The sequence below is a fragment of the Candida theae genome (assembly GCF_024610275.1).
Source record: "Candida theae strain CBS 12239 chromosome Unknown scaffold4, whole genome shotgun sequence".
Taxonomy (NCBI): domain Eukaryota; kingdom Fungi; phylum Ascomycota; class Pichiomycetes; order Serinales; family Debaryomycetaceae; genus Lodderomyces; species Lodderomyces theae.
Window position 1 is genome coordinate 54,580 of NW_026261436.1, and position 26,400 is coordinate 80,979.

General features: G+C 40.1%; 12 protein-coding genes across 12 annotated transcripts; 3 read left to right on the forward strand and 9 right to left on the reverse strand. All coding sequences in view use genetic code 12, as the record gives it.

Annotated features, from left to right (window-relative positions):
• Nucleotides 1-200: 200 nt before the first annotated feature.
• Nucleotides 201-1,850, reverse strand: AVT1 (Avt1p; the record flags this gene model as incomplete). The annotated part of the gene is made up of 1 exon (XM_051751880.1): nt 201-1,850. The coding sequence occupies one exon, from the start codon at nt 1,848-1,850 to the stop codon at nt 201-203; it is 1,650 nt and encodes a 549-aa protein (XP_051608790.1).
• Nucleotides 1,851-4,323: 2,473 nt separating this feature from the next.
• EFH1 (KilA-N domain-containing transcriptional regulator EFH1) lies at nt 4,324-6,009 on the forward strand (the record flags this gene model as incomplete). The annotated part of the gene is made up of 1 exon (XM_051751881.1): nt 4,324-6,009. The coding sequence occupies one exon, from the start codon at nt 4,324-4,326 to the stop codon at nt 6,007-6,009; it is 1,686 nt and encodes a 561-aa protein (XP_051608791.1).
• A 206-nt stretch (nt 6,010-6,215) lies between these two features.
• On the reverse strand, nt 6,216-7,877 carry KGF57_002556 (uncharacterized protein; the record flags this gene model as incomplete). Its single annotated transcript, XM_051751882.1, has 1 exon — nt 6,216-7,877. One exon carries the CDS (start codon nt 7,875-7,877, stop codon nt 6,216-6,218), a length of 1,662 nt encoding a protein of 553 aa, XP_051608792.1.
• Nucleotides 7,878-8,280: 403 nt separating this feature from the next.
• On the reverse strand, nt 8,281-9,624 carry KGF57_002557 (RTA1 domain-containing protein; the record flags this gene model as incomplete). Its single annotated transcript, XM_051751883.1, has 1 exon — nt 8,281-9,624. The coding sequence occupies one exon, from the start codon at nt 9,622-9,624 to the stop codon at nt 8,281-8,283; it is 1,344 nt and encodes a 447-aa protein (XP_051608793.1).
• An 878-nt stretch (nt 9,625-10,502) lies between these two features.
• On the reverse strand, nt 10,503-11,948 carry KGF57_002558 (RTA1 domain-containing protein; the record flags this gene model as incomplete). The annotated part of the gene is made up of 1 exon (XM_051751885.1): nt 10,503-11,948. One exon carries the CDS (start codon nt 11,946-11,948, stop codon nt 10,503-10,505), a length of 1,446 nt encoding a protein of 481 aa, XP_051608794.1.
• A 1,483-nt stretch (nt 11,949-13,431) lies between these two features.
• MAK16 (ribosome biosynthesis protein) lies at nt 13,432-14,379 on the reverse strand (the record flags this gene model as incomplete). Its single annotated transcript, XM_051751886.1, has 1 exon — nt 13,432-14,379. One exon carries the CDS (start codon nt 14,377-14,379, stop codon nt 13,432-13,434), a length of 948 nt encoding a protein of 315 aa, XP_051608795.1.
• A 277-nt stretch (nt 14,380-14,656) lies between these two features.
• SCP1 (Scp1p) lies at nt 14,657-15,178 on the reverse strand (the record flags this gene model as incomplete). Its single annotated transcript, XM_051751887.1, has 1 exon — nt 14,657-15,178. One exon carries the CDS (start codon nt 15,176-15,178, stop codon nt 14,657-14,659), a length of 522 nt encoding a protein of 173 aa, XP_051608796.1.
• A 266-nt stretch (nt 15,179-15,444) lies between these two features.
• Nucleotides 15,445-17,182, reverse strand: IMH3 (IMP dehydrogenase; the record flags this gene model as incomplete). Its single annotated transcript, XM_051751888.1, has 2 exons — nt 15,445-16,559; nt 16,732-17,182. The coding sequence occupies 2 exons, from the start codon at nt 17,180-17,182 to the stop codon at nt 15,445-15,447; spliced, it is 1,566 nt and encodes a 521-aa protein (XP_051608797.1).
• A 776-nt stretch (nt 17,183-17,958) lies between these two features.
• RTS1 (protein phosphatase 2A regulatory subunit) lies at nt 17,959-20,445 on the reverse strand (the record flags this gene model as incomplete). The annotated part of the gene is made up of 1 exon (XM_051751889.1): nt 17,959-20,445. The coding sequence occupies one exon, from the start codon at nt 20,443-20,445 to the stop codon at nt 17,959-17,961; it is 2,487 nt and encodes an 828-aa protein (XP_051608798.1).
• A 367-nt stretch (nt 20,446-20,812) lies between these two features.
• On the reverse strand, nt 20,813-22,175 carry KGF57_002563 (Mpv17/PMP22 family protein; the record flags this gene model as incomplete). The annotated part of the gene is made up of 2 exons (XM_051751890.1): nt 20,813-21,302; nt 21,517-22,175. 2 exons carry the CDS (start codon nt 22,173-22,175, stop codon nt 20,813-20,815), a joined length of 1,149 nt encoding a protein of 382 aa, XP_051608799.1.
• A 1,536-nt stretch (nt 22,176-23,711) lies between these two features.
• KGF57_002564 (uncharacterized protein) lies at nt 23,712-24,833 on the forward strand (the record flags this gene model as incomplete). Its single annotated transcript, XM_051751891.1, has 1 exon — nt 23,712-24,833. The coding sequence occupies one exon, from the start codon at nt 23,712-23,714 to the stop codon at nt 24,831-24,833; it is 1,122 nt and encodes a 373-aa protein (XP_051608800.1).
• Nucleotides 24,834-25,315: 482 nt separating this feature from the next.
• Nucleotides 25,316-26,320, forward strand: KGF57_002565 (uncharacterized protein; the record flags this gene model as incomplete). The annotated part of the gene is made up of 1 exon (XM_051751892.1): nt 25,316-26,320. The coding sequence occupies one exon, from the start codon at nt 25,316-25,318 to the stop codon at nt 26,318-26,320; it is 1,005 nt and encodes a 334-aa protein (XP_051608801.1).
• Nucleotides 26,321-26,400: the final 80 nt, after the last annotated feature.

The window sequence follows — 26,400 nt, forward strand, 5'->3', positions numbered from 1 at the left end:
CTAGATTCTATTTTTGGTTTCTTCATTTTTAATATGTCTACATTTTTTTTTTTTTATTTCAACACGATGGGGGTTTATTCAATTTGCAAAGGATTTAGATTGTATATGAAATAAAAGTTTATTACCGGGTATAATATTGACATGGACACTTTGTGGCTGTTTGTTTGGTTCGGAGAAAGTGGGGAGGGGAGGGGAGGTCATCAGGTTGTAGACTTTGTTGTTATTGAAGCACAAGTGCCCAATAATGCACAGGAAATGGAAACAACAATGCCAACTTGGATCAATACTCTTTCAACCAGTCCAATCCGAGACTTATTCAATTGTAGGTAAAACAACAACGGCAAGGTTAAACAAACTGTATAGCAAATGGCACTTCCCAAAAAGGACATGAGCTTGCCAAAAGAAGTAAACATTAACGCAATCAACAACAACACGCAACAAAATATAAATCTAACAATCACTCGAAGAGCTCCTCTCGAAGTTGATGATTTTTGACTGAAATGAGGCGCAATTTGCAAAATATTCTCATATGAACTAATGATTGGTCGGATGACTAAGGGAAGCTTACTTATTGGTAAAATCCCCATTATCAAGCATAACGCTTTATTGACCCAACTTGGGTAATTTGCATTTTGCATTAAACTCTTGATTATTGAATCGTTGACTTGTGCACCGTACATCAAGTACCCAGTTGCACCAATGGCGAAATCAAGGAGAAAAGTTACCAGGAATGAGATATTGCTTGCATGAGTAAACTTTTGTGGGTGTCTCATGTCACGATACAATTCAGGAAACACTGGATGTCCACCCCATGGCATCATGAATATTCCAAAACTGAAGAATAAGTTTTTGGCACTTGTTGGCCATGCAGCAGTGGGGGCAAACTCCAAGAGCGAGCCAGGTGATTTATCAATCAAGAACCCACAAATGACGACGACTATAATTATACCCATCGTTGCCAAGATTCCCAATAAACTGAAGAATGAAAGTATGTTCAACGGTAACAAGCTGGTGAAGAATACAATGGTTACAATCAAAACTTTCAACTCAACAGTATGGGGCCAAATGATTGCAAAACAATCAGTAAAGAGTAAAATCAATGTCAATGCAGCACCAATCAAATCCAAAACGAAAAACAATGTCACCAAAATAGAAAAGAATTTCCCACCGTATGCAAAGGATACATCACCGTAGGTGAATAAATGAGGATGGTGTTTCAATATCCTTCCTAGATACTTTGCCGTCAAGTTTGTACTCAATGCGGATCCCAAAAGTAGAGCAACACCCATGATCCAGCCACTTTGTCTGAACCCAAAAGGAATGGATAATAGCCCAATTCCGACCAAAGTGTTTATTGAGTTGAATATGGTCTGGGGCGATGTCGAGTTTCCTGTTGGCAACCTGTGCGATTTGAAACTACTCTGTTTCGACAGTGTTGGGACCAACGGTGTAAACTCATCGAGATCGCTCACACCATCCACACCATCACCAACTCGGCTCTCATCAGGTTGAGGGAACAGAAAATATTCCAATCGGTCACCATCTCCTCTTCTGGGTCTTCTGGGTGCTTCTTCATCATCAACAATTGCTTCTTCATTAAGTGGCGAAATCGCCAAGTCTCCTCTGGAAGTACCGGAATGCAAAAAGGAGTCCTTCTTCAGAAAGGAAGCGCTGCGATTAGCACCACCATCATCTTCAACTTGCTCCAATAACGAAGAACCGCTGTATTGTTGCGCTCGTGAAAAGGATGAAGCAAAATTATTGAATGAGTTTGCACCACCATAGTCCATGAATGATCGACGTCGCTCTTTGTGGATCTGAACTGGTTGTTGTTGCGAGGGTAACGACATATTATCCTTTTGATGAAATGCTGATTGTACGTTTAGATTTGCTAGTTCTGTAAATTTTGAAATCTAAATCTGAGATGACTCGCGTGATTAGCTCTTTATTGATAAAGGGGAATTTGGGAAAGGTATATTTTATGCACACTTTTGCAAGGTTTGATTTCATGCTACACTTTTAATAGGATGATGTGAGGATGTTGTAAAACACATCTGATTACTCCCAGTGACTCTGTGAAAGGTTCAAGTTAACATAAACTAACGTTTGTCCGTCGTGAAATTGTACTTTGCTGCAACTCGAAGTGATGAGAAATCTAAAGATTCCAAAAGAATGAATGAACACGCGGCTCAGTTTGTACGTAGGCTGGCTCTTAGCAATGTGGCTGAGTCCAATCCAATGATCCCATTGCCAATTGGGCAGTGTCGTAGGAATTAGAGCTCGCTACGATACAAAGTTCATTTCAACGGCAGTTGGTAGCATTTCGGTAAATGCTGTTTGTGTCATCCTTGGACAGGTGCGAGTCAACTAACAAACAGCTACTTATCCCTGGGACTGAAGAGTACATCAACCACACTCTACGATCACCACTCAACAACAAATTCTCAAGAGGTGAAGAAAAAGAAGAAGAAGAAGAAGAAGAAGAAGAATTGGGGCTATGACTTAGAATCCGTAACGCAGCAGCAATGCTGATCTTTTTTGAATGTGCTATTAGTTAATGTCAAAAAAGAAAAAAGAACGGTCTCAATGAAATCTTGGTTTCTCTACGAGGGCTCACGAGGGCTCATGTATGGAAAACTTTGGCGTGTAGCATTTAATACTGTCGGGTCTTGCAGAACCAAGTACTTGATTGCTAAAAGGGATCATTATTATAACTGTCAAGGATGAGAGCATAAATGTACATTGGTCAAAAGTTTCTTTTCATAGGCTGAAACAGTCGACGCAGGGGCGCAGGCTCAACAGCATTAAAACCCACAGATGCTATCTTCCATTATGTATACGGATATGTTCTCAATTCGAGGATTCGCTGATTGTGACCTGTGTTCTGGATTTGAGAATTACGGTTCCAACCCTGTTTCGATTGTTTTCAAGTTAAGGAAAGGGCTGTTCGATGAATGCAAGAAGAAGTGGCTTCATATGCAAATCACTGCATGGAGATGCATGAATGCTTTGGAAAATTTTCAATTCGCTGAGATCTTTTGTACGGATTACGCATTTATTATGGGCCGTTTATAGGGCCAATTCGATGAATTTCTTTTTGCTTCCATGACAAGGTGGATTGTGGATGACTGGAGCGGGGAATTGTCACTTACAAGAGCAGTACCCGATGTGGCCCTCATTTGTGTCCTGGAATGCCGGGCCTTTGCCCGGATAGAGAAAATACTTCGTCATTAGAGGAGTATTGTAAGAGCAGACACAAATTTTGGATCGCCGGCTTTAGTAGAATTGTCGTTAGAACTGCAACTTCACCAAAGTCACGCAATCAGTAGAATGGCTCGATTTTTTGCAGTACCTACTCGTTGCTCCTGTGTGTTGATTATTTCCAAATCCGCAAAGAAAATAATCGTTACATCAACATGAAAGTTTTGAGGTTGAAAATAATACAATCAAAGAAAAGCGCGTTTGCACATTGAGAAGGGTTGTTCATGTTGATGCAAGGGGGTGAAGACAAGAATGCTTGTATTCTGCGTAACAAGGGCGAGACGAGTTTGCGATTGTGGATTTTACCACGGATAAAGTCTCATTGGAGTAAGAGGGTGACTACCTATGAACCACTTAGTATTGCACACAAAGAAACTTTCTTGAGCAAGTAAACAATCTATAGAGAAAAAAAATATATTCATCAGATGAAATTGTTACTTTATTATAATTTCCTTGAAATGAATTCAATTTTTCATTGATGGTTACCCTTTACATTTATGGTTTTACGAAATAATGATTATTGATCATATAATACGTCATGGCTTCGATGGCGGTCATACTGAAGGAAAATTGGTGGCCACACCTAAACCAAGGGCATCCGTCTCAGTTTGCTTTTTTTTTTGGGGGGGGGTTTTTTTTTTGTTTGAAGTGGTATTTAAGACCGTTAAATTGACCATAAACTTTTCTTGAAGTATTTTGTTTGTGTCATTATCTGAAAACTTCAGCTTTTGTGGAGCTCTAAAGTTGTGAGCACATATCCCGTACTTTTTACGCTACACTTGCTTAAAAAAAAAGGAGGTCTTGTTTTCTTTCCTTTCACAAGTATACTTGGAATCGTTCATAACAAACACTAGGATCTAGTTTCATAGCCCCCAATTGTTGTTATTGCCTTTACATATTAGAGTTTCCAGGTGCAATAATACATCTTAAGAACGTGGGTTTCTTTCAGTCAGGATTTTTTGAAAACTGAAATAGTCTAGCCAGATCTTTCTTGCATTTTTTGCTTTATTCGCGATTCAAGAGCGGTCCTTTAGATTTGAACAACAACGGGAGACTAAATTAATGAATGAAGTCATGGAGACGTCTTCGAGTTCCAATTTTTACGGTCTGGATCTCGTCACTAGCTCAAAGACAGAACAAGTTACCGTGGATTCCAAGAAGAATCTACCCCAACTGGAGCCTGAGAAGATACAAAATGTGGAGCAACAGCTCAAAACACGAGTCCTGACTTCTCAACCACCGAAACAAACAAACAATCAAGCACTGGTCAATAGTATTGATACCCCTTATTCTCACCAGTTCCAATCCGTCAACAAGGTCAAAGGACAACAAGCCTATCCAATGGACTATTCCAATTACTATTCAATACAATCAAGCTATCCTGCTATGCAGAATATAGAGTTCTTAAATTCGTCATCTTCTGTGACTGCAACCAATGCAGGATTTCCTGATTTTCAATCAAGTTTAACTCTGTTGGCTAGCCCCGTAGCGCAAAATGTCACTCAAGAGGTTCCCATTGCAGGGTTGAAGCCACAACAGTATGCCCCTTCGCATACTCCATCAATCTATTCAACGCAAAACCCTTACCTGATTTTTCAACAACAAGATGTTTATCCATCGAGTTTGGGAAACAAAACTCGTAGCACTCAATATCAGCAAAAGCAAAATTATCCTATGAGGAACGAACGTCAAAACTATAACTCACTGCAGGTTCCGTACCAGAGTGATAAGATTGGGTTCGATGGCAATGAAAGTTGGGCAAACTCGAGGTACAATCAGCAACTACTACTACTACAGCAGCAGCAGCAGCAGCAGCAACCACAACAACAACAACTGCAACAACTGCAACAACTGCAGCATTCATTGAATCAAGCATTTTCAAACTCCAGCCCAATGCTGTATTCGCAAACTGCCGTGCCCCAGAATTCTCTTTCCTACAATTCACCAGCCATCCTGCTGAACTATCACCTGGGTTATGCAGCTCAGAGGCTGTTCCATCAACCACAGTATTACCAACAGCAGCAACAACAGCAGCAACAGCAAATGTCTAAACTGAAGTCGCAACTGGCTTTGACCGCTAGGAACCAACTGGTGTCTTCTACTATTACAAACAAGTCTCGAAACTCCTCAACTTTTTCAAATAGCGAAGAGCCTTCAGAATCAAGGACAACTTCAATTAGTAGTTGTATTCCGCAAGACGAGCCAAAACCAAAATTTGTCAAACCCCTTGTCGCCACTCGTAGCTGGGAGGAAGAAAACACTAATTGCTATCAAGTCTGTGCCAATAGAGTCTTGGTTTCACGTAGAGAGGACAACAATTACATCAATTGCACCAAGTTGTTGAATGTGACAAATATGTCACGGGGCAAGAGGGACGGTATATTGAAGACTGAAAAAGTCAAGAATGTTATTAAAGTTGGCTCAATGAATTTGAAGGGAGTTTGGATTCCGTTTGATCGTGCTTTTGAGATTGCACGCAATGAAGGTATCGATGAACTATTGCATCCATTATTTGTCAGAAACATCAAAGAGTATTTCTTGACTGAAGGATACAAGCTCAAGAATGAAAAGGAATCAAAAGAGCCTGAGCTGCGTAGAAGCAGTGGTTCCAGATCCAATCGCAGTCCATCTGGCGATGAGCCAAACGGCAATTACGAAAAGAGCTCAAGTAGCCCTGAGGGCGAACAGGCAACATCTTTGCCATCGAATGGGTCAAAAGATTATGACTTTGAGGAGGTGCAGCATTGATTGGATTTTTTTTCTTTTTTCTTTTCTTTTTGTTTGGCCACTATTTGTACATGCTGATGTAAGATTTGTATATGTTGTAATAATGAGATAATAATTTCAAGTTTAAAGTTTTGATGAAAGCTTAATTGCAAAAGTTCAAATACAAGGGTCCTTTTGCCTCAAGAGAAAGTGAGAGGAAATATAAATTTGCTTGCATTTGCTACTACTTACTCAACTTCAACTAGTGTACCCCGAAGCCTCTGTTGCAGTTCAATAGTTTCGAATAATCCCTTAAATGTACCCTTTCCAAAACCATTGTGATGGTGACGTTGAATGACTTCAATAAACAAGGTTGGGCGATCATGTAAAGGCTGAGAAAATATCTGCAAGATGTAATGACACCTCTTTGTGCGTTTGTTTCTTGTTGTAGCATCGTAATCTATCAAAATATTGAGGGACTTGATGTCATTTATATCTTCATACAACTCAATATCATCATTTGCTAGCCGCTGTTGCAAATTCCTGTAGTATCTGTCACTAGCTTGGTTGAATTCAATTCCACGTCGAATCAAGGCTTTTACAGTTTGAACAATGTCATTAGTACGGAGAGCAATATGTTGCACTCCAGGTCCACCGTAAAAGTCATTGAACTCGTCTATTTGTCCTTTAAATTTTGACTTGACGGGTTCATTGATTGGCATCTTTATCTGGCCATTACTTGAACTCATCACAATGGAACGTAGAGCTGTAAACCCAGTCGAAACATCCATTTCATCAACCGACCAATACTTGTGAAAGCCAAACATCTTGGCGTAAATTTTGGCTTGCGACATCATCTGGTTCCAAGAGTAATTCTCAACACAATGATCAATTGAGGTAAAATGCACAGCTGGCAAAGAGTCTAATTGCTCCTGATAACCTTGAGCAAGTCCCATGATAGATTCGGAGTATCCTGGTAAAAAGGTCCCCGTGTAGTCCAAGTTTTCAATCAAAGTGTGCTGAATGTCAGTGTTTGGGACGGTTACCGTTGCCAATTTGACTGATCCATTCTCATCAGAAAGGACTCGTGGCAAGCGTATAATACCTGCCCCTGCCAGTATCGCCTTTTCGAAAATTTCATCAACATTGTTTACATTGAATGCAATGTCCATTACACCTTCCGCATGACTTTTCAAAAACTTTTGTATTAGCGTGCATTCCATTATATCGTTGTATATCAATTCTGAGTCATTAATGACACCGATGATGATCTTTTCAACCTCTTTGGAAACTTTCTGGTATTTGCCACCCTTGACAATAGTGTTGTACATGTGGCGGCCGAACTTTAAGGATTTCAACGGGTTGATACTTAAGCTTTCAATCCTATTATTGACATAATCAAACACCAAATCTTCGGTGGTGATTTTGAACTCCTCCAAATACGTACTCATGTCCTTTTCAAACTTGTCAAACAAGGAGAGGTCTTGCTTAAAGTAAGGGAACCGCAAAACATTATCATCCTTGATGGTTTCCAAAGTATTGACAATCTCCAAGAGAATAGAACCATTTTGAACAACGTGGGAAGCAACTAACCTTGAATCATTTTCCAACCCCCTGTAGGCCACTTCCCTGAACCCCATAGCTAACTGCAAGTATTTTGACATTTGCTTTGCATTTGAGCTACAGATTTTCAAGGAGTGGAAATTGACAAACCCATCAAAGGGGTATTTGGTGATGGGAAACCTGTCACCAATCAACTCGTCACAAGAGAACTGAAATATCGGATCGGTGTCAAGAACGGGGTAGTATGGCAACTCAGACAACAAGCGCAGCTCTGGGTTCGAAACAGGTGTATAGCTCTCATTAGGACCATTTGGATTAGAAAATAACGAGTTGCCAGATGTATGCATAGCAAAAAAGAGGGGACAAATATAGCAGGTAAGGGGTAAAAGAATAAATCAATAGCAAATAACTAGGTCAATGGTGGCCCCTTTGAACTTGTTGCAATTACAAAAAAAAAAAAAGCATTCAAAATGAAGGCAAGAAGAAAATGGCTGTCAGTTGAAAGAGGAGAAAAAATAATAATAGTATTTGCAGCCAACTGATGTTAGTGTTAAAACTAAGATGGTGAAATAGAACAAACTGTGATCATAGAAGGTCATAATAGGAAATGCTTTATCAAAAAGCGTCATTTTTAAAGTCTATACGTCTTTTAAAGTGCTTTGAAAGCCATCGATTTTTTTGGATTCAGAATTATTTCATCACTTTCCATATTTTGTCACCATCTCAACAAGTATCGTCGCAGCTTTATTTTCAGCTCCAGCTCTTCACGGTATTATTGTCAACATTTTTCAAATGTACTTCCTCTTCTTTATCGACCTCCTCAACAGCATTAGCTTTGATATCTGCAAGCCTAATCACGTTACTTGAACCAAACACAATATAAGGGTGGAAAGGGATGAATATATAAATTGCAATAACCATCATGGTTGCATCCAAGCACATGATATACACCTCGTGTGTGATTAAGTATCCTCGGAAACCCTGAGCCAACTCAACCACTCTATAAATGCATCGGATGAATATTGCAATAATAGCACAAGTTACAGCTAATGGGAAATAATTGTATAATGGCCTTTGTCTGATATCACTATACTTTGGATTGTAAAATGGTTCCAACAAGGTTTCCTTGTACTCAGCGGATGATTTTGTATTAAAGAAAAGTTTCAAAAAATTCTTCAACCCGGGCTTCAACATTTGGGAATTTTCCTTCTCAGACAAATCGTACCTAGAAGTTTTAGGGAAATAGATTTTCCAAATGAAATAAAACCAAAGTGAAACGTAAACCGACATTGAAAATGCCTGGAATGCGATACCAGCAATCATGGTGTTGGTACCTCCTTCTGGACTCGATTTACCCAGTGTAGCTGCACTGGCGGCTCCTCCGCCAGCCGCCTGAATGAAGAGGGATACAATGTCGCACGCGATAAAGATGTAAGCGTACCACAACGGCTTCAAAACAGAAAATTGACGACCGTGAATAATAACCAACTGTCCTAGTAAGAAATATATTCCACCCATGATAAATGCTGGTGCAATTGTCAATGTCACCATCTGCATAACGTAGTACACAAAAGACGACATGTCACTGAACGATAATACCCTACCAAGAAACCCCAAGAATTCTAGTACCACCCCACAAAAGAATGCAATGTTAAACCACCAGTATCTTGACTTGATGAATATTCCAGAGTACCATACAAGGGTGATTGCAAATGCCACCAAAAAGAAGATGTTCCCTGCACGGGTCAAATGACGTATGTGGTACATATTCTCATCCCACGCTAATGCATCCAAGTTTTGGGTCAGGTACCAAATCACCTCTGTTGCTTCTGCTTTGACACTCTCTGCTGTTGCAGTCGCCAACACTTGTTCAGCTGATATGATTGAGAGCGAGGCTTGGGCTCCACGTAGTGCTTTAGATACGTCGCCATACTCATTCCATCCTAATGTTGAAACATGTACCGTTAGGGAACTAATCGCTCTTGATAAGCTCGATCGAAGTGCAGATTCTGCCGTGGTGGCTACGCTTTTCAAAGAGGTTGAAGTCGCTGTGGTGGTTGGAGTCCATGACGCCATCGAAGCTGCTTGGTCCATTCTGTAAAAACTTTGAAGGAGCACCAGGTATATTGCTGTGAAAATGATGAGCCACTTTCCACTTTTCCTCTTTTTGTATAGTCCTTTTTTGGTCGTCTTTTGAACAATATAAGAAAGATCGGACTTATTATTTTTTTTCGTTTTTGTTTTTGTTTTTCGCATTTCTGCGCATATTTGCGTTTGTGTCATGTTGAAAGAGCGAAAGGGAAGGCAAGGCTGTAAGATCTCTTATTGTTTGTCAAACTTGTGCAACATCGTATCCTTGATCGTAGTCATTCTTGTTCCATTGTACTGTGTGATATGGATCTTATGGATTTGGACCTTTTTGGCTTTCGTTAACCTTTTTCCTGATTCCAGACTCGAATTGTGTTGGTGAGGGAGGCTTAGAAAATAAACAAAACCAACGCCCAGAAAAATTTCAATCCAGCCACTTTAGGTTGTTGGGAAGTTTCTTTTGGTCAACTTGCGCCATGACGCACGGTGCAGTAAGGGAGATGCGGAAATAACAGGAAACACATATAGCCGAATCTCGCATGATCGCATCACAAACGCTGAAATGCAAATACACCTAATTTAAGAAAGTGTTGCCTTGTTGAGGGCTTTCAGAAATCTCCACAGCTGTTGCCATTTGAGAGAGTGTGTATGAGAAGTACAACTTCATTATTGTGATGCAAAGGGGTCAGCTTTTGAATTGCTGCCATTGTTTGGAGTACGCCAGCTCAGAAGATCACTACACCTACTTTTAAATCCTCAAATGTATCGAATTATGTAACTGTCTATAATAACAAGGTAAAAGAAATTCTAAAAAGTGCACTGTAACTGCTCGACCCACAAGGTATCTGATTCATTTTGGCGAGATTATTCGAATGGCTCTTCAATCACCAACCTCTATTCTGAGATTCTCCGCTGTCTTTCAATTTATCATCTTCCGCAACGTCGTGTCTTTCCCCGAAAGGAATAGTGTCATTCCTAAAAGTGTGGTTATCGTCATCCAAAGGATACAACTCTTCCTCGACCTTTTCATCGGTGTTTCCCTTGATGTCACTTAATCTAATGATATTGCTTGCTCCAAAAACAATGTGTGGGTGGAAAGGAATGAAAATATACAATGCAAAGAACAACATGAGCGCATCCAAACACATGATATAAACCTCATGGGTGATCAAATACCCACTGAATCCCTGGGCCAACTCCACCACTCTGTAAATACAACGAATGAAAATAGCAATTATTGCTAATGACACTGCTAATGGGAAGTAGTTGTACAACTTTCTCAGTCTAATGTCGGCATATTTGGGGTTGTAATATGGCTCCAATACATTTCTCTTGTACTCGGCAGTCTCCTTGGTATTGAAAAGCAATTTGAAAAAGTTTTTGACACTTGGCTTCAACAACTGGTGTGGACTATTAGCAACAGGACTCTTTTCTGATTGAGCATGGGGGTATATATCAGTTTTTGGGAAATAGATTCTCCACAAGAACAACAGCCAAAAGATTATGTAAATAGACATAGAAAACACTTGGAATGCAATACCAGCAATCATGGTGTATGTACCAGGGTCAGCGTTTTCATAGTTTTCTGCTCGAACACTAGCAATACCACCACCAATTGCCTGAATTACCAATGAAGTCACATCACAAGCAATGAAGATGTAAGCGTACCACAACGGCTTCAAAACAGAAAATTGACGACCGTGAATAATAACCAACTGTCCTAGTAAGAAATATATTCCGCCCATGATGAATGCTGGTGCTATAGTCAAAACAATAAGTTGTAACAAATAGTACTGGAAATAAGTCATATCACTGAATGATAACACTCTTCCAAGGAATCCCAAAAATTCTAAAACGGCACCACAGAAGAATGCAATGTTGAACCACCAATATCTTGATTTTGCAAGTATCAAAGTATACCACAACACAGTGATGGAAAACACAACCAAAAAGATGATATTCCCTGGACGAGTAAGACGATGGATATTGTAAACGTTTTCATCCCAAAACAAATCCTCAAGATTTTGCGTCAGATTCCAGATTAATTCAGTGGCCTGTGCTTTGACATTGTCTGCTGTTGCTGTGGCTAAGACATTTTGTGCTGAAAGGATGGACAAAGAAACTTGAGCTCCACGAATGACACGGGATGCCAGCACATAATCTTGATTCTTGACGTGGGGTCCAAAAGTGCTAAGAGAATGTAACGCAGCTGACAAACTCAGTTCCAAAGCAGACTGTGCAGTAGTAGGCACACTTATTAAACTTGTTGAGGTCGGTGTGTTTGTTGAAGTTGGGGTCCAAGCTGTGATAGAAGCCAACAACAGAGACATGGTTGTGGTGTGTAGATTGGATTGACGTGAGAGTGAGAAGGTTAGCTTCCTGCCTGGTGTGTGTTGGTTTTCTGTGGTTGTGTAAGAAGAAACAAAGTTAAGCAAAGAAAGACATTTGTTTGAAGTTGAGTGAAACTAATATATAGTGTCCATAACCGGGACCCGAAGAGAACTAAATTAAAAAAAGAAAAAAAGGGAAACAAACAAAAAACAAACAAAAAACAAACAAAACTGGGCAAGTAAGTAAGTAAGTAAGTAAGTAAGTAAGTAAGTATGTAAGAGTGAGTAAGAGTAAGCAAGTAAGAGTAAGTAAGTAAGTAAGTAAGAGTTGAGAGTTGAGAGTTAAAAGCGTAAGGGTAATAATCTAATTTAGGGTAACGGATGTAAAAAAGAAAAAAAGAATAAGAAGACACAAACTTCCTTAAAAAAATTTGACAGATTTTGTGTAAATCCGATTCCCAAGTTGTTTTTTTCCGTCTAACCGCCACTTTTATGACTTTCATCAGGTCTTATTTGAGTAGAGAGGGTTTGTTGGGAAATCAGAGTGAGGACATAAACTTGCTCCAGTTCGAGAGTGCAACTATCTCAAAAGACTACTCTTGTCTACTCCTTGAGACAGTTGGTGATGCTTTGCGGCAAATGTGAATTAGGCTTTAGGATTTAGGCTTTAGGGCCCAGAATGAATTAGAGAGCACAAAAGCCGAAAAGAAAAACTCAATAACCTTTAAGAACGTGTCTTTTGTTTAAAACTCCATTTATCTTTGTAGTGATTCGGAAAAAACGAACGAGACACGATGTCTTGGATATTTTTAGTATCAATTTAGTATCAAGCACAGCCTTGTTTCCGCCATTCTAAACGGCTTGTTAAAAAGTTGGTACGTTCTGTGGCGCATCACCTCTCTTCCCATTTTCCACTAACCATGACCACGTTCTTCTGTGAGGTATGTCAGTACGTGGTGACTTTTAGAGACTTATTACTAAACCCACTTAACTGCTGTAGACAACTTTTAGATTAGGGTATGAGATTAGCGGCAAAGAAGAAAATCATAGAAAAGAGTATCCGCTCACGACTTTTACGTTTTGTACTACCACACAGCTTTTATGTCCAATAGTATTGTTTACGAAGTTTACGAGAAGTGATTGTTGCTCATATACACATATGGAGATATTCCTCAGCTGTCGTACCCCAACACCTTTATCATACCCGAGAAGATCCTACAGCAATGAATGAAATATACGTTAAAATCAAGATGTCTCGTACAATCATGTGACTGGCGGTGAAACTGTGCAGTGAGGGTGGGAAAGGACTTCCACAGTTCGATGCGAAGGACAGTTTTCCCACCCTTACTAATTTCCCTTAGGGTTAACAATTGTATTTTCCCAGCGGATGTGGACCACATTAACGGCTTGCCAAGATTCGGATTTGCCAAAGACTCTCTCCAAAAGAACATAATTCAACAAAAAAAAAAAGAGTTCATTAAAACTATGCAGCTATATTTGTGTGTAGAGGCTCCTCTTCTTCGTATTCGATTTCCACCCGTGGTCTTCTCTTCTTCTTCTTCTTTTGATTTGTATCGTCTGCCTTTCTCTTCTTCGAGTTTGCATCATTAGTCTCTTCGTCGTTGTCGTTGTCACCATCATCATCATCATCATCGCTCTCTTCTTCGCTTTCTCCAGCAGAAGAATCATCCAACCATTTCTCCAAATCTTCCATATCTACCAAGTCATCGTCACCCGAGTCCTCAACATATTCAACTTCTCCCATATCTTCCTCGTCTTCCTCGTCTTCACTCTCAAGCTCAACGTCCTCTTCCTCATCATCGTCAAACTCTTCCTCTTGTTCAACTTCATCAACTTTGCCCAATACTTTTTTCCATATACTTTCATCAACATTCAATGGTTTGTCCCCATATGCACCACTCTTTAATCTCTCCAACAACTCCTTCTCTATAGCTTTCTCGATCTTGGCAGCAGCCAACGCTTTTCGTTCTCTATTTTCTTCTCTCCTCTTTACCTTTGGTTTAACTCCCACCAAATGTCTCTCTTCTTCATTCAATGCCAATCTTCTCTCCGTGATTGCAACCTGTGTCAATCTCGTCAACCTCTGCTTACACTTGTGCTGTAAGAACTTCTGCCAATATTGCAAATGATGATCAATTTGTGACAATGCCTTGTTGTAATTCTTGGAAAGCTTGATTCTCTCCCACCATCTATTTGGCATATGAGCCCTTTCAGCTGTTTTCATATATAGGTACAACTTCCCACCAACATTTTTAACTGTAGCATACCGAGCATTAGCCAAGGGACATGACTGTCTCGAACACAACCCACTTACGTTGTATTCATTTCTGCAGAAATTTTGCTTCTCAGTCTTTAATTTGAAAGCGCAGAATTGATGATTGATGACTTGCCAAATAACTTCGTCCGACATGTTAGCACTTGATTAATAAATAACGTTATAGAGTATGCAATGTGATAAGAAGCTTCCTTATCCTCGATGTCTCAGTGAATGTGAATGCTCTTAGTACAAGATTGTGTGTGTGTGTAAAAAAAAAAATATAAAAAAAATTCTGCAAACGAAGAGAAGAGATGAGGAGGAAAAAAGTAATACGAATTATTCCTGCATACAAACAATGATCGTTGTAAGTAGTCTCTGGAGTCTATGAGGATTGAATGTTCTCAATACCTCCCCACCCACACCTTTGACTCTATTTTCTCAAACTTCTTGGCTTGTTGGGTACGGTCGGTTTGACCTTAACCTTCTTTGGCCCAATAACCTCGCCGAAAACCTCAGGGTCCAATGTATTGACAATACGCGAAAACGACATCAACGTAATACAAACTTGATACGGATCTTTCCCTTCGTACAAGTCCACCGTTTGAAATATCTCATCGTGGGGCAACTTGAGTAACTCGCACAATTGTAGAAACCACGATATATTTTCCATTTGAATAAATGCCATCTGTGATGACTTGAACTTGGTGGTGGGGTTCTTGGTATCGGATGGCAATTTTACCATTTGGCCCAAGCGACACAATACTTCTCCATCATGTAGTAGGTCTATGATATTCAAAGATTCAAAAGATTGAGTCTTTGTTGAGTACTTGGCAAACAAGTTGGGATAGTGTGGCGATATCACGTTGTACAAATATTTCATGACATCAGGTTGGATATCGTTGTACTTGACCAATCTGCTATTGGTGAGATCTTCATCTAAAGTGCTGGACATTTGGCTGGTTAATGATGTGGCGTCGTCGAATTTCATGACGTGAAAATTTCGATTTCACATTTTCTTTGACGTCATTTGGTCTTGTGCACAACAGATCGAAGAAAACACAACAAATCAATTGTGCAACGCTTTTACGGTCCACTGACTGTCAATCGCAGCATTTATCTACATTTAGCTCTACGATTGAAATCTCTCTCCCCCCACTGTACACTGTGACACAGTCAATCAAAATCTAACAAACTTAAAGTATTTTATTCACCTACAAACTAATTATGTAAAGTCTTTTCGTACGAGTGCAAGCCGTGGACACCACCTTCGAATTGGGCAGAGGCAGTTCTAAATTCAAATCTGACAGATCCTGCATCCACCTTTTCCCTCAACTCTTTAACAGATTGAATACCAATGTCTTGTAATGAATGTTGCAAACCATTGTACAAGTATGGAATGAACTTGGTGATGGAACCTTTGTCAATGACAGATCCACTAACACCTTGTGCAACAAAGACTTTGTCGGTTTCCGAAAAGTATCTTGATGTGGATGCATTGGCATTGGTGCTCGTTTGTTGCATTGCATCAATGGATCCCATTCCTCTGTAAGCCTTCAATCTTTGGCCGTCCCTGTAAAAGTAGTCTCCTGGAGTTTCCGAAGTACCGGCTAACAATCCTCCCATCATTACACATGAGGCACCCAAAGCTAAAGCCTTGGAAATATGACCAATGTTTCCAATACCACCATCAGCTATACACGGAACGCCGAATTTGTTGGCAAATTCAGTAACTCCATAGACTGCAGTACCTTGGGGTCTACCGCAAGCCATGACTTCTTGTGTAATACAAATTGAACCAGAACCCATACCAATTCTTAAAGCATCAGCACCAGCTTCAATCAACAATGCAGCTTGTTCTCTAGTGACAACGTTACCAGCGATAACTTGAAGTTCTGGGTATTTCTCCTTGATCCACTTGAGCATGTTGATTTGGAAAGTTGATGAACCGTTTGAAGAATCAATGACAACAACATCCAAGCCTGCTTCGACCAATTTGTCTAATCTTTCTTTGTCAGCATCCATTGTCCCAATAGCTGCACCACACAATAATTGTTTGGAGTGGAAGGATTTAGAAGCGTTTGGGAAATCGTGGTTCTTTTGCAAATCAGTCAATGAAATCAAAGAGACCAAATTGCCGTTAGTGTCAACAATTGGCAACTTACCCTTCTTGGACTTTCTCAAAATTTCGTTACCTTCAGTTAAGGAGATACCTTGGTTTCCAGTGATTACATCAGTGGTCATCACCTTTGAAACTGGGTCCCTGTTTTCCTCATGAAATTGAACATCACGAGAGGTGACAATACCGAGCAATTTTCCTCCAACTTTACCATTTTCTAGATAATGTTAGTATATTTTCATATAGATTGAGAATTTGGTCATGTAAAAAATCAGTGAAGAATAATTTCTCCCCAACATCGTTTGATGTGAATCGGTAGAACGAAAGTTATTAATGAATTTTGTTTTGATCATCAGGGTAACATGACGTGTTTTTTTTTTTGTACATACCAGTGACTGGGAAAGAGGTGAATCCCATAATCTCCTTCATCTTCTTGACTTCCCCAACAGTAACATCCGCTGAAATAACGATTGGGTCGTTGATGAAACCATTTTCATACTTCTTAACCTTCTTAACCATTTCAGCTTGTTCCTCAGCGGTACAGTTATGATGAATGATACCAATACCACCCAACAAAGCCATATGGATGGCCATGTTTTCTTCAGTGACGGTATCCATAGGACTCGAAACGAATGGAGTCTTCAACGTGATCTTTTTGGTCAACTTGCTTTCCAAGCTCACGTTGGTGCTTGGGAATGTAATCAAACCAGGCAAGATTAAGAAATCGTTGTAGGTCAAACCACCAAAGTTGGTAGAATCAATCAACTCTTTGATTGATAACCCATCCTTTTTAGGGTAGTCTTTCAAGTATGACGTGGCTTTTGATGCTTCGTAGGTCATTGCTGTAGGCTGTAGGCTGTAGGCTGTAGGTTGTTGATAAAATCGATATAGGTATATGAAAGGGGCAGACTTTGCCAAAAAAGAAAAGTGGTAAAATGAAGATGGAAAATTTTTTCGGTCTTCCTTTTTTTATAACTGAGAGAGATGAGATGGCGAGGGTGGTTTCATTCATTACTAAGAATGACAAATTGTAAACTGCAGAGTTCGTCGCTTATCAAGTCAATCAGAGCGAACAGAGTATTAGAAGATGTATACATGTTGCTTGTGACTCTGATGTAATCGCAATGAGATTGACAACACGCCAATCTAGCAAACTACATTGTTTTTGACCGGAGTCTCCTACGGAACGCCGTGTCCACACCACCACTTTATCTCTAGAACTAACTCTATCTTGCACCAACCACAAAATACCAGCCAGATCTACGTAGAGACTGTATTCAGTACTGCCAGTTACTACTTATTACTAGTTAGTAATCTCATTCAGTAACATAAAGTTGTATCCAATTCAGTGTAGCGGTTCTTTCTATACGTTTCATTAATTTGGACTCAAAAAAAAACAAAAACAAATAGGGTCCCAAATTCAAACATTTGCAAATCGAGGTAAAAGGTTTTTTCATCTTCTTGGATATTATGTTGTTATAACATACCTTGGCTGCCATAGAATTGAAAAGAAGAAGAATACAGAGTTCAAGAAAAGTATTGATGATGAAAAAAATAAAAAAATTTTACATTGATGCTCTCGCTCATTTTCATACAAAACATCCAACAAAGCGTTTTTAATACACTCCCCTACTTTCATTTTGTGGCTGTTGTTGAGCCTTGATCTGCTGAACATATCTCTCAATCTTTTCCCAGCCTTCTTTTCTTGCAGCTTCGCGGCTCTTCTGCTCACTCAATGATTGGTGATATAGCATGGTGCAGTGGTCATACAATACGGGGTTGTGGTCCATAAACACCTTCAAGGCACCATAAGCAAGTGAGTGAATATTTCTATTCCAAATCGAGGTGGCTGAATTGTGCTGTAACATGTTTGTCTCTTCATCGAATCCAGGACCAAACTCGTCACTCAATGGATTACTAGAGTTCGATGCATTTGCACTTGCATTTGCTTGCATTGAGCTAAGCAGGTCGTAATATTCCTCGTCTGAAAGCTCGTTTCCATTGAGGTCGGTGTGAATGTTGCGGTTTTGAGGATTGCCTTCGCCATTAAGAGACATTGGCAAATCATTTTCACCATTTTGTCCATTATTATTCACTGAAGCGTGTACTTGAAAGATCTTGTGATGTGGATGCGAAGGATCGTTTGCGCTTGGTATGATACCTTGCTGTAAGTCTTGTAAAACCAATCCTGCATCGATCAAGTTGCCATTAGCATCCACTGTTGCGTCAGGAAAGTTGGCCAACTTTTGTTGCATTATGCCATTCTCAATTCCCGGTTGTGTCGAGTTTGTCAACTCGTACAATGATGCAAATATTATCGGCAAGACAACCTCGGCATTTTCAGTGATTAACGTCAAAAAGTATTCATTCGACCAGTAGCACAAAATTTTTTCACTCACTTGATAATGTGATGAGCTGATACATTTCGATAATTGGGCAAAAAGGGGTATTTGTATCTTGACAAATTCATTGGGCTCCATTACCTCGAATACATCCTCAATTTCATTCAAAAACATGAGTTCCTTTGGACTGTTAATCTTTGGCCAAAATCTCAACAAACCCATAATCACATCCTCGGTCAACGTGGGGTCCTTTTCTAAGAATTGGACAATGCAGTAGGCCAATTGCGGGTGGTACAACGACAAGCACTTTACTTTATGCAAGGGGATCAACACCCTTACCAAAAAGATTTTGTGTTCCTCTTTCAATGGAAGTGCAAACCCATTTATTATTGATCCCATAATTTCCAACAATTCCCCCACACCATTGAACTTTTCCGTTTCGTAAATAAATTGTAGGAAAACATTGTTGATTGATTTTCTAATGAAGCTCCTCAAGCTCAAAAATTTTCCGTAAATTCTATGCAATGTCGTTTTCAAACAGTCCCTCTCTCTTGGATCTTCCGAATCAAACAACTCTAGTATTCTCAAGATGAACTCGTGGTCGATATACTGTTTGGCAATTTGATGCTGAAAATCAGGCAGCTCAATGAATCTCAAAAAAAACTCATAAATAGCTTGCATATGCGGCCATGCCAACTCGCTCACCGGCTCATCTTCATCGGGGTCATAAATGTCGCCAACAGGGTTCACAGGAGGAGGTATTGGACGAAACAAATTTTTCTTGAACATGTTGACAACATGCTTGTACATCTCGTCGGTGTAGGAGAAGCGGTTGTTCGAGATGAATGCAATCAACTCCTGCAACGTCATCCTCTTGATCTCCTTACCTCTGATGTCAAAAGTGGGGTCACTGAAATCAAACATGATGTTACACTGATCAATCTTTTGTATAAACAAGTTAATTTGGTCCTCAGGTAACACCTCGTCAAAATTTGGCAACTTGTGGATTTCCTGATATCTATCGGATGAAGTTGGTTCAAATCTAGATGACGAATGTCTCTTTGGGGCACTGATCAAATCTATATCAAAAGAATCTCTTCCAGGGGAAGAGATGTTTGGATTCAATTGATGATGGGATTGCGCTCCTTGCAGACTATGATGTGCTTTGGCTTCAAACGTAGGGCTTTTGGGTGAAGTAGGTGTAGGCGTGATAGGTTGAGAGCCAAATGACACACTACCGGCCCCTTGATTCGGCGTTACAATTGAAGGCATTGTAGTTGGGGTAATGCCTGTATTCGCTGCTGAAATATTTGCTGCCGATGAAGGACCTGTTGCTAACGACACAGAATTTGGAAAGACACCAGAGCTATTGGATGATTGTTGCGAAGGGGAGCCAAAAATAGTGTTTGGGCTGTCTTGATTGACAACAATTCTGGGGGATTCTGTAGTTGGCAGGCCTTGTGGCGAGGTTGCTGATGTCATAGTTGTATTGCTGTTGGTGGACTTGATCGACACTGCACTGTTTGAACTATTGTTTCGTGAAGGGCTTGGAGAATTGGATTTGAGTGAGGTTGAAGAGTTGGTCATCAAGTTCTTCGAGCTTTGCAGAGAGCCCACATTCGATGTTGATGATGACGATGCCGAGGATGAGGATGACGTCGTTGACTTTTTTTCACTCTTGTCCTTGTCTTTCTTGTCACCCTTTTTCGTTGTCGATTGACTCTTGTTTCGGGTCAATCTATTTTTGAATCCTTTCATCATTTTTACTTTGGAAGTGGTGTGATGGTGATGTAAGCCCTTGTATATCTAGATATACCGTATGAAATAGACGATGATGTTTGGCAAATGGGAGGGTGTGGGTGATTTTTGATTGATAGGAATGGGGATATATATATATATCTGTTGTTTTTGTCGAGCATAAAATATATTTACACCTTGTGTTGAATTTGAAATTCGTTGGAGAGAGAGAGAGTACAGAGAGACAAAGAGTACAAACAAAAGATTTTGAAGTAGACACGAACATTCCAATCACCTGCTTCACTTCCCATATACACGCCACCACAACCACAACCACAACCACAACCATACACTGATCACTGATTTCATATTCCTTTGTTCGCAATGATATCTATGCCTTATTATGCATCACGTAACTGAGATACGTGTTCCATCCAATGCTGATTAAGTTGACTGCTAGTAACCTGTAATGCACCGGTAACAAATAGAAATTGAACCATTGAAAAATGGGCCAGACTAACCAATTACTCTTCAATGTGACCCACCAACTGGTTTCAAATTTGGATATTACATGCTCCAAGTATGGCTTCCTGTTCTCCAATACCGTCATTGCGGCATAATACAATGGTATACCAATAAAGGGGGCAAACACCAATTGATCTACTGCAACGCGAAGGATTGTTGACATTGTCCTCTCGTTCTTACCTCGCCATACAATCTTGGTGTTGAGAATCTTGTACCATTTGTCTCCCAAAGGCGCGAATATAATTCCTCCATATATCACTGCTCTTAATGTTCTCACATAGTCGTACGGCTGATCAGGAGAAGTGGGGAATAATAGCTGTGCTGAACAGTCACCGGCTCCCAATAAAAACCCAGTACTAATCATATTTGTCAAGAGAGGCTTTTTCACAAGTAATTGATTATATCTGTAGAAGAATGTACGCATGGCGGAGTGATATAGTATAGATTGCAATGAATTGAAGTGTGTGTATGATTGATTGCTGAAAATTTGAAATTGTATTGTGTCTATCAGTACATCGCGCTACCTAAACTTACTCTCTATCCCTATCTATCTTTCTAGTTCAATCATACACCATCACAACCTCTTGTTCGTCATCTTCAATATCCACCAACTCCTCCAATTTCTTGCCGCTTCCCTTACCATGGCCCTTCGTATTGTGCACAAAACTTAGAAAGGCATTCCACCCGGTTGACCATACGTTTGCACAAACTATTCGCAAATGCACTGGAATAAAGTAAAGATTCACGAGTTGGAACCCAGGCCAGACTGTCCAATTAGCCTGTAGAACGGCCCACCAATTGTTTTCCAACTTGTGCCGTATCACACCAAATGGGTCCTCGTGCTGTGCTAGCATCACCATGACCGTATTGTAAAGAGGAATCCAAACCAATCCAGGAAAAATTAGCTGATCCACACCCAAACGGAACAAGGTATCATACAAATGCAACCTTTTCTTACTCTTTGTTTCCATCATTTTTCTCTTAACCATGCTGATAAATGGGTTTTTCAACTTGGGGAGCGTTTTACCATGCCACAAAACACTAATAGGAGCAAAGAAAACTGATCCGTAGATTATGGCCCTCATAGTTCTGTCGGGGGTATAACTGCTCACCTCCACCAGTTCAGCTTGGTTTCCGTTTTTGTCTGTCTTAGTTGTGGTGATGGTGTGCGGGAACAAAGTCTGGGCAATAATATCTCCAAGACCAAAGAATAGACCGGTGGTCACCATGTTGGTGCGATATGGGTATTTTCGTAGTAGGTCATTATATGACGCTAGCATTTGTGATGGCGCAGCAGAGGTTACCTCTCTCTGTCTCTATCGATACGGTGAAGAGACAAATAAAAAAAAAAAGGTGAAAAATTTCGCAAAAGTGAGTTGTTAACGGTTTTTTGGTTTCTTTTTTATTTTTTTTTTATTTTTTATTTTTTTTTTTTCGCGACCACTTGAGCGGACTTGCGTATTATAAGCGGTTTAAATTGAGCAGCTAACGTAGGAAATGTGTGAGTTTTGAAGTGTAATGGATATGTACGTAGTCCAGGGGAAAAAAACTCTTCCGGTATAGTGCTAGAAGTGTGTTACCACATATATACTTTACAATGGCACTCTTTTTGCAACAACTCATGTGCAAAAAAAAAAAAAAAAGGACTCCATGCAAGCAGGTGTTCAAAAGTATGCATTGGATCTGATAAGTACTCGCTATCTACTAAATATCCTTCAGTACTTGAAAACATTCATTCAGCTGATTTTAACATGCACTTATAAGTCAGCGCCATCTCAATACGACGCTACCAATAGACGGAAAGTGAGTCCCGTGTCGCACCAATGTCGTGTGACAGTTGAAAAACGCGACAACTTTAAAGACAGAAAAAAAAATTGAAAAAAGGAGTGCCTATGACGTAATATGGAAGCTAGTGAAATTCTGGAATTTCAATTGGAAAGCCTATTGTTCTTTGTTTCAACAATGCAATAGCAAGAGTAAGGAGAGGCTTTACACGACCGCTAAAAAACACGTTTAGTCCATTTTCCATCCTACTGAAGGAGGGAGAGAGGGGGAGATGGGGTGGCGGTTAACTACAGGTTGGAAAAAGTATAAATAAGTGAGAAATTGTTCATCCAATTTCAAGCAACCTTTCTCTCACCTCCACAACGAAAAACAATGGACTCATTTATCAAAAAAGGACAAGATTTTGTAAAATCAGGAAAGATCACACAAGAAGACGGTAAAGATGCTTACCAAGACTTTTCCAAGGGTGGTAACTTTCAAGACAACGCTAAAAAGGCATACTCAGACTACCAGGAAAACCACAAGGACGACAAGAAGTCGGAATCTAAATAAAGCTGAAATTGAAAATAGTATAGATTTATTGATTTAATATACTTTTGCTTATTCTCAATTGACTTACATGTAAAGCGACGTTGACTTGACAATGGGGCAGACAGCGAGCATTTCTCACGTTCTCTTTTAGTCTAAGATTTACCGACTATGAAGAAAATGCCGTAAATTGTCTCGTACAATGGTGTCCGAAGGAGCATAACGGGTTTTGGAGACTACTCCTCTCACTTCAGCTCTATTACTACCACATCGAATTTTGTAATTTACCTTACAACACAAAAAACCCTCTTGTCCCCAGAAAATAATTCAAAAACTGTGGCTTTCGAAATCAGGCGACTTTTTGAGAAAAATCGATTTTTTGAAATGATGATAATTCAACAAAGTCTTGACAACTTTTTCAACTGATTCACAGCCATCTCCACCATCAACCGATGTCATTTCAGGAAATACCAGTGCTTGACCTTCGTCAAGCTTTTGATCCTGCCACTAAGCCTGAATTTCTTGCCCAGTTGAGAAATGCTATGATCAATGTCGGATTCTTACTTTTGAATCATTACGAGGAAGTAGGTCCAAGTGAAGCTGATCTTGTTGCTATCAAGAAACAAGCCGAAGAGTTTTTTGCATTACCAGACGACGTGAAGATGGATTGTGAAATGACCAAATCAAAACACTTCTTGGGCTACACTAGATTAGCAAATGAAATCACAGCCTCGCATACCGACTGGAGGGAGCAGATTGATCTCGCAACAGAGCTTCCATCTCCTTCAGAGAATGATCCAATTTACCGCAATATTGAAGGTCCAAACCTTTGGCCGGATGCAAGTAAGATCCCAAACTTTAGACCTACAATAGAAGACTACATAGCCAAGATGACAAATCTTAGCACAATCGTGAGAAAACTCGTTACAGAGTCCATTGGGTTGGATAGTAATGCACTTGATGGATATTTCAAGCCCCGCCAACAATGTAAAATGAAGCTCATATCGTATCCTGATGAATCATCGTTGAAAAACTCAAAGTCAGTTGCATTGGATGACACACCGTCAACAGGACAAGGGGTAGGTCCACATAGAGATTCTGATCTTCTCACCTACATTTTTCAAGCAACTCCCCATGAGAATTCTTTACAAGTGCAAAATTTCCAAGGAAAATGGATCACGGTTCCAAATATCCCTAACCATTTAGTGGTGAATAACGGACAAACGTTGGAAGCTATAACCCAAGGCGTGTGCAAGGCAACAATCCATCGTGTCTTGATACCGGAACCAGGAAGCGGCACCAGAATTTCTATCCCATTTTTCCAAACTATCGATTTGGACTGCTTCAAGACATCGGTGAACAATATTCCTGAAAATGTGTTGAAAATGAAAGAGGAGAGGGATCAAAAAATCAAGGACTGGGCAGTGGATGTGGGGTTCCAATTTCAGCCGGATGTGGAGAAGGAGCCTGTTGGATATGCAGTATTTAGAAACAGAATCAAGTCGCATCAAGATGTTGCAAAAAGATGGTATCCAAATATTTTGAAGCAAGTGTTGCAAGAGTATTCGTACTGAATTTATAGTTTGATTCGATGGTTCTATGATTACAACGTCTCTGAAAAGCAATAGGACATTACGTAAATTTGTGCGACCTTACAAGAGCAGCCAAGTTATCTATATTGTGTTTCCCTTCCGCGAGATGGAGATTTAAAGTGCCAAAGGTAAGTTTATGCAGGTGAAGTTGAGGCTCTTTGCGAACCCCGCTTGATACCCCACCAGCACCAAACACAGGACACCTGGTCCTCCATATCGACATAGAGTCCTATTGCCTATACATAAAAAAAGAATCGCAAGCTTTGATACCGATGCTGTATATATCTGGACCCTGCACCCCTAGGAAATATTGCGGTCAGCTTTCGACCCTACCTGCCGAAGCAAATATCCCATCGAGTGGTCATCTCCTCAATCGGGAAAAAAAGTCTTGGTATCGGGTATTTAAGTGGATGAGTTTTTCGCCATGAGAGATTCGATTTCAGAAGCTAGCAGTTTCAAACTTTATGATGGCAGTCTTAGTAACCGGGGCAACTGGTTTCATTGCCCAGCATGTGATCAAGGAACTATTGAAACAAGGGTATGACGTGATTGGGACTGTGAGATCAGAAGCCAAGGGAAAATACTTGTCGGGCTTGTTTGATTCAACGCGCTTCACCTATGCTGTTGTGTCTGACGTGGTTGCGAAAGGAGCTTTCGATGAAGTCCTTGAATCTCAAAAGGATATCGAAACCTTCATCCACACCGCCAGTCCAGTTGATTTTCAAGTCAAAGATGTACAGAAAGCGCTTTTGACACCAGCAATCGAGGGAACAAAGAATGTATTAAATGCAATTGAGAAGTATGGAAATGTGAAAACCGTCATTGTTACTTCATCGACGGCAGCAGTTCGTGATTCCAGTGGAAATAGAGACCCCGATGAAAGGATCACTGAGCTGACGTGGAACAAAATCACATTGGAGCAAGGGTTGGCTTCAGGTAGATTGGGCTACGACGCAGCAAAAACCTTTGCAGAGAAGGAGGTGTGGAGGTTTGCCGAGAAGCACGAGCAAAATTTCAATGTCATTACAGTGAACCCTACTTTTGTCTTTGGACCACAAGCGTTCGAAATAAAGGATTTGAACAATCTCAATGAGTCAGCTGAGATGGTTAATCGTGTATTGAAGTTGAAGTCTACAGACACAATTCCCCACCATGTTAGTAGATTCATCGATGTGCGTGATGTGGCAAAGGCTCATGTTGAGGCCGTAAAGAGACCTAACGAGCTCAAAGGTACGAGATTAATGCTTCTCAGTTACGGGTGTACGAATGAGTTGATTGCCTACATAATTAACCAGCACTTCCCAAGTGTTGATATTCCGAAAGGGCTGATGCAGACACATGAGCAGCAATTGAAAGTAGGGGATATGAAGTGGGACAATTCCAAGACAAAGTCTCTTTTGAAACATGAGTTTATTTCTTTAGAGGATTCAATTGTCGATACAGTGCAACAAATCTTGGATGCAAAATAGGAGTTGCAGAACCTGGTAGTCGAAGTAGCGAAAACTTATGCCTTGAGCTCTGATGAACTATCAATACAGATTCATTATGA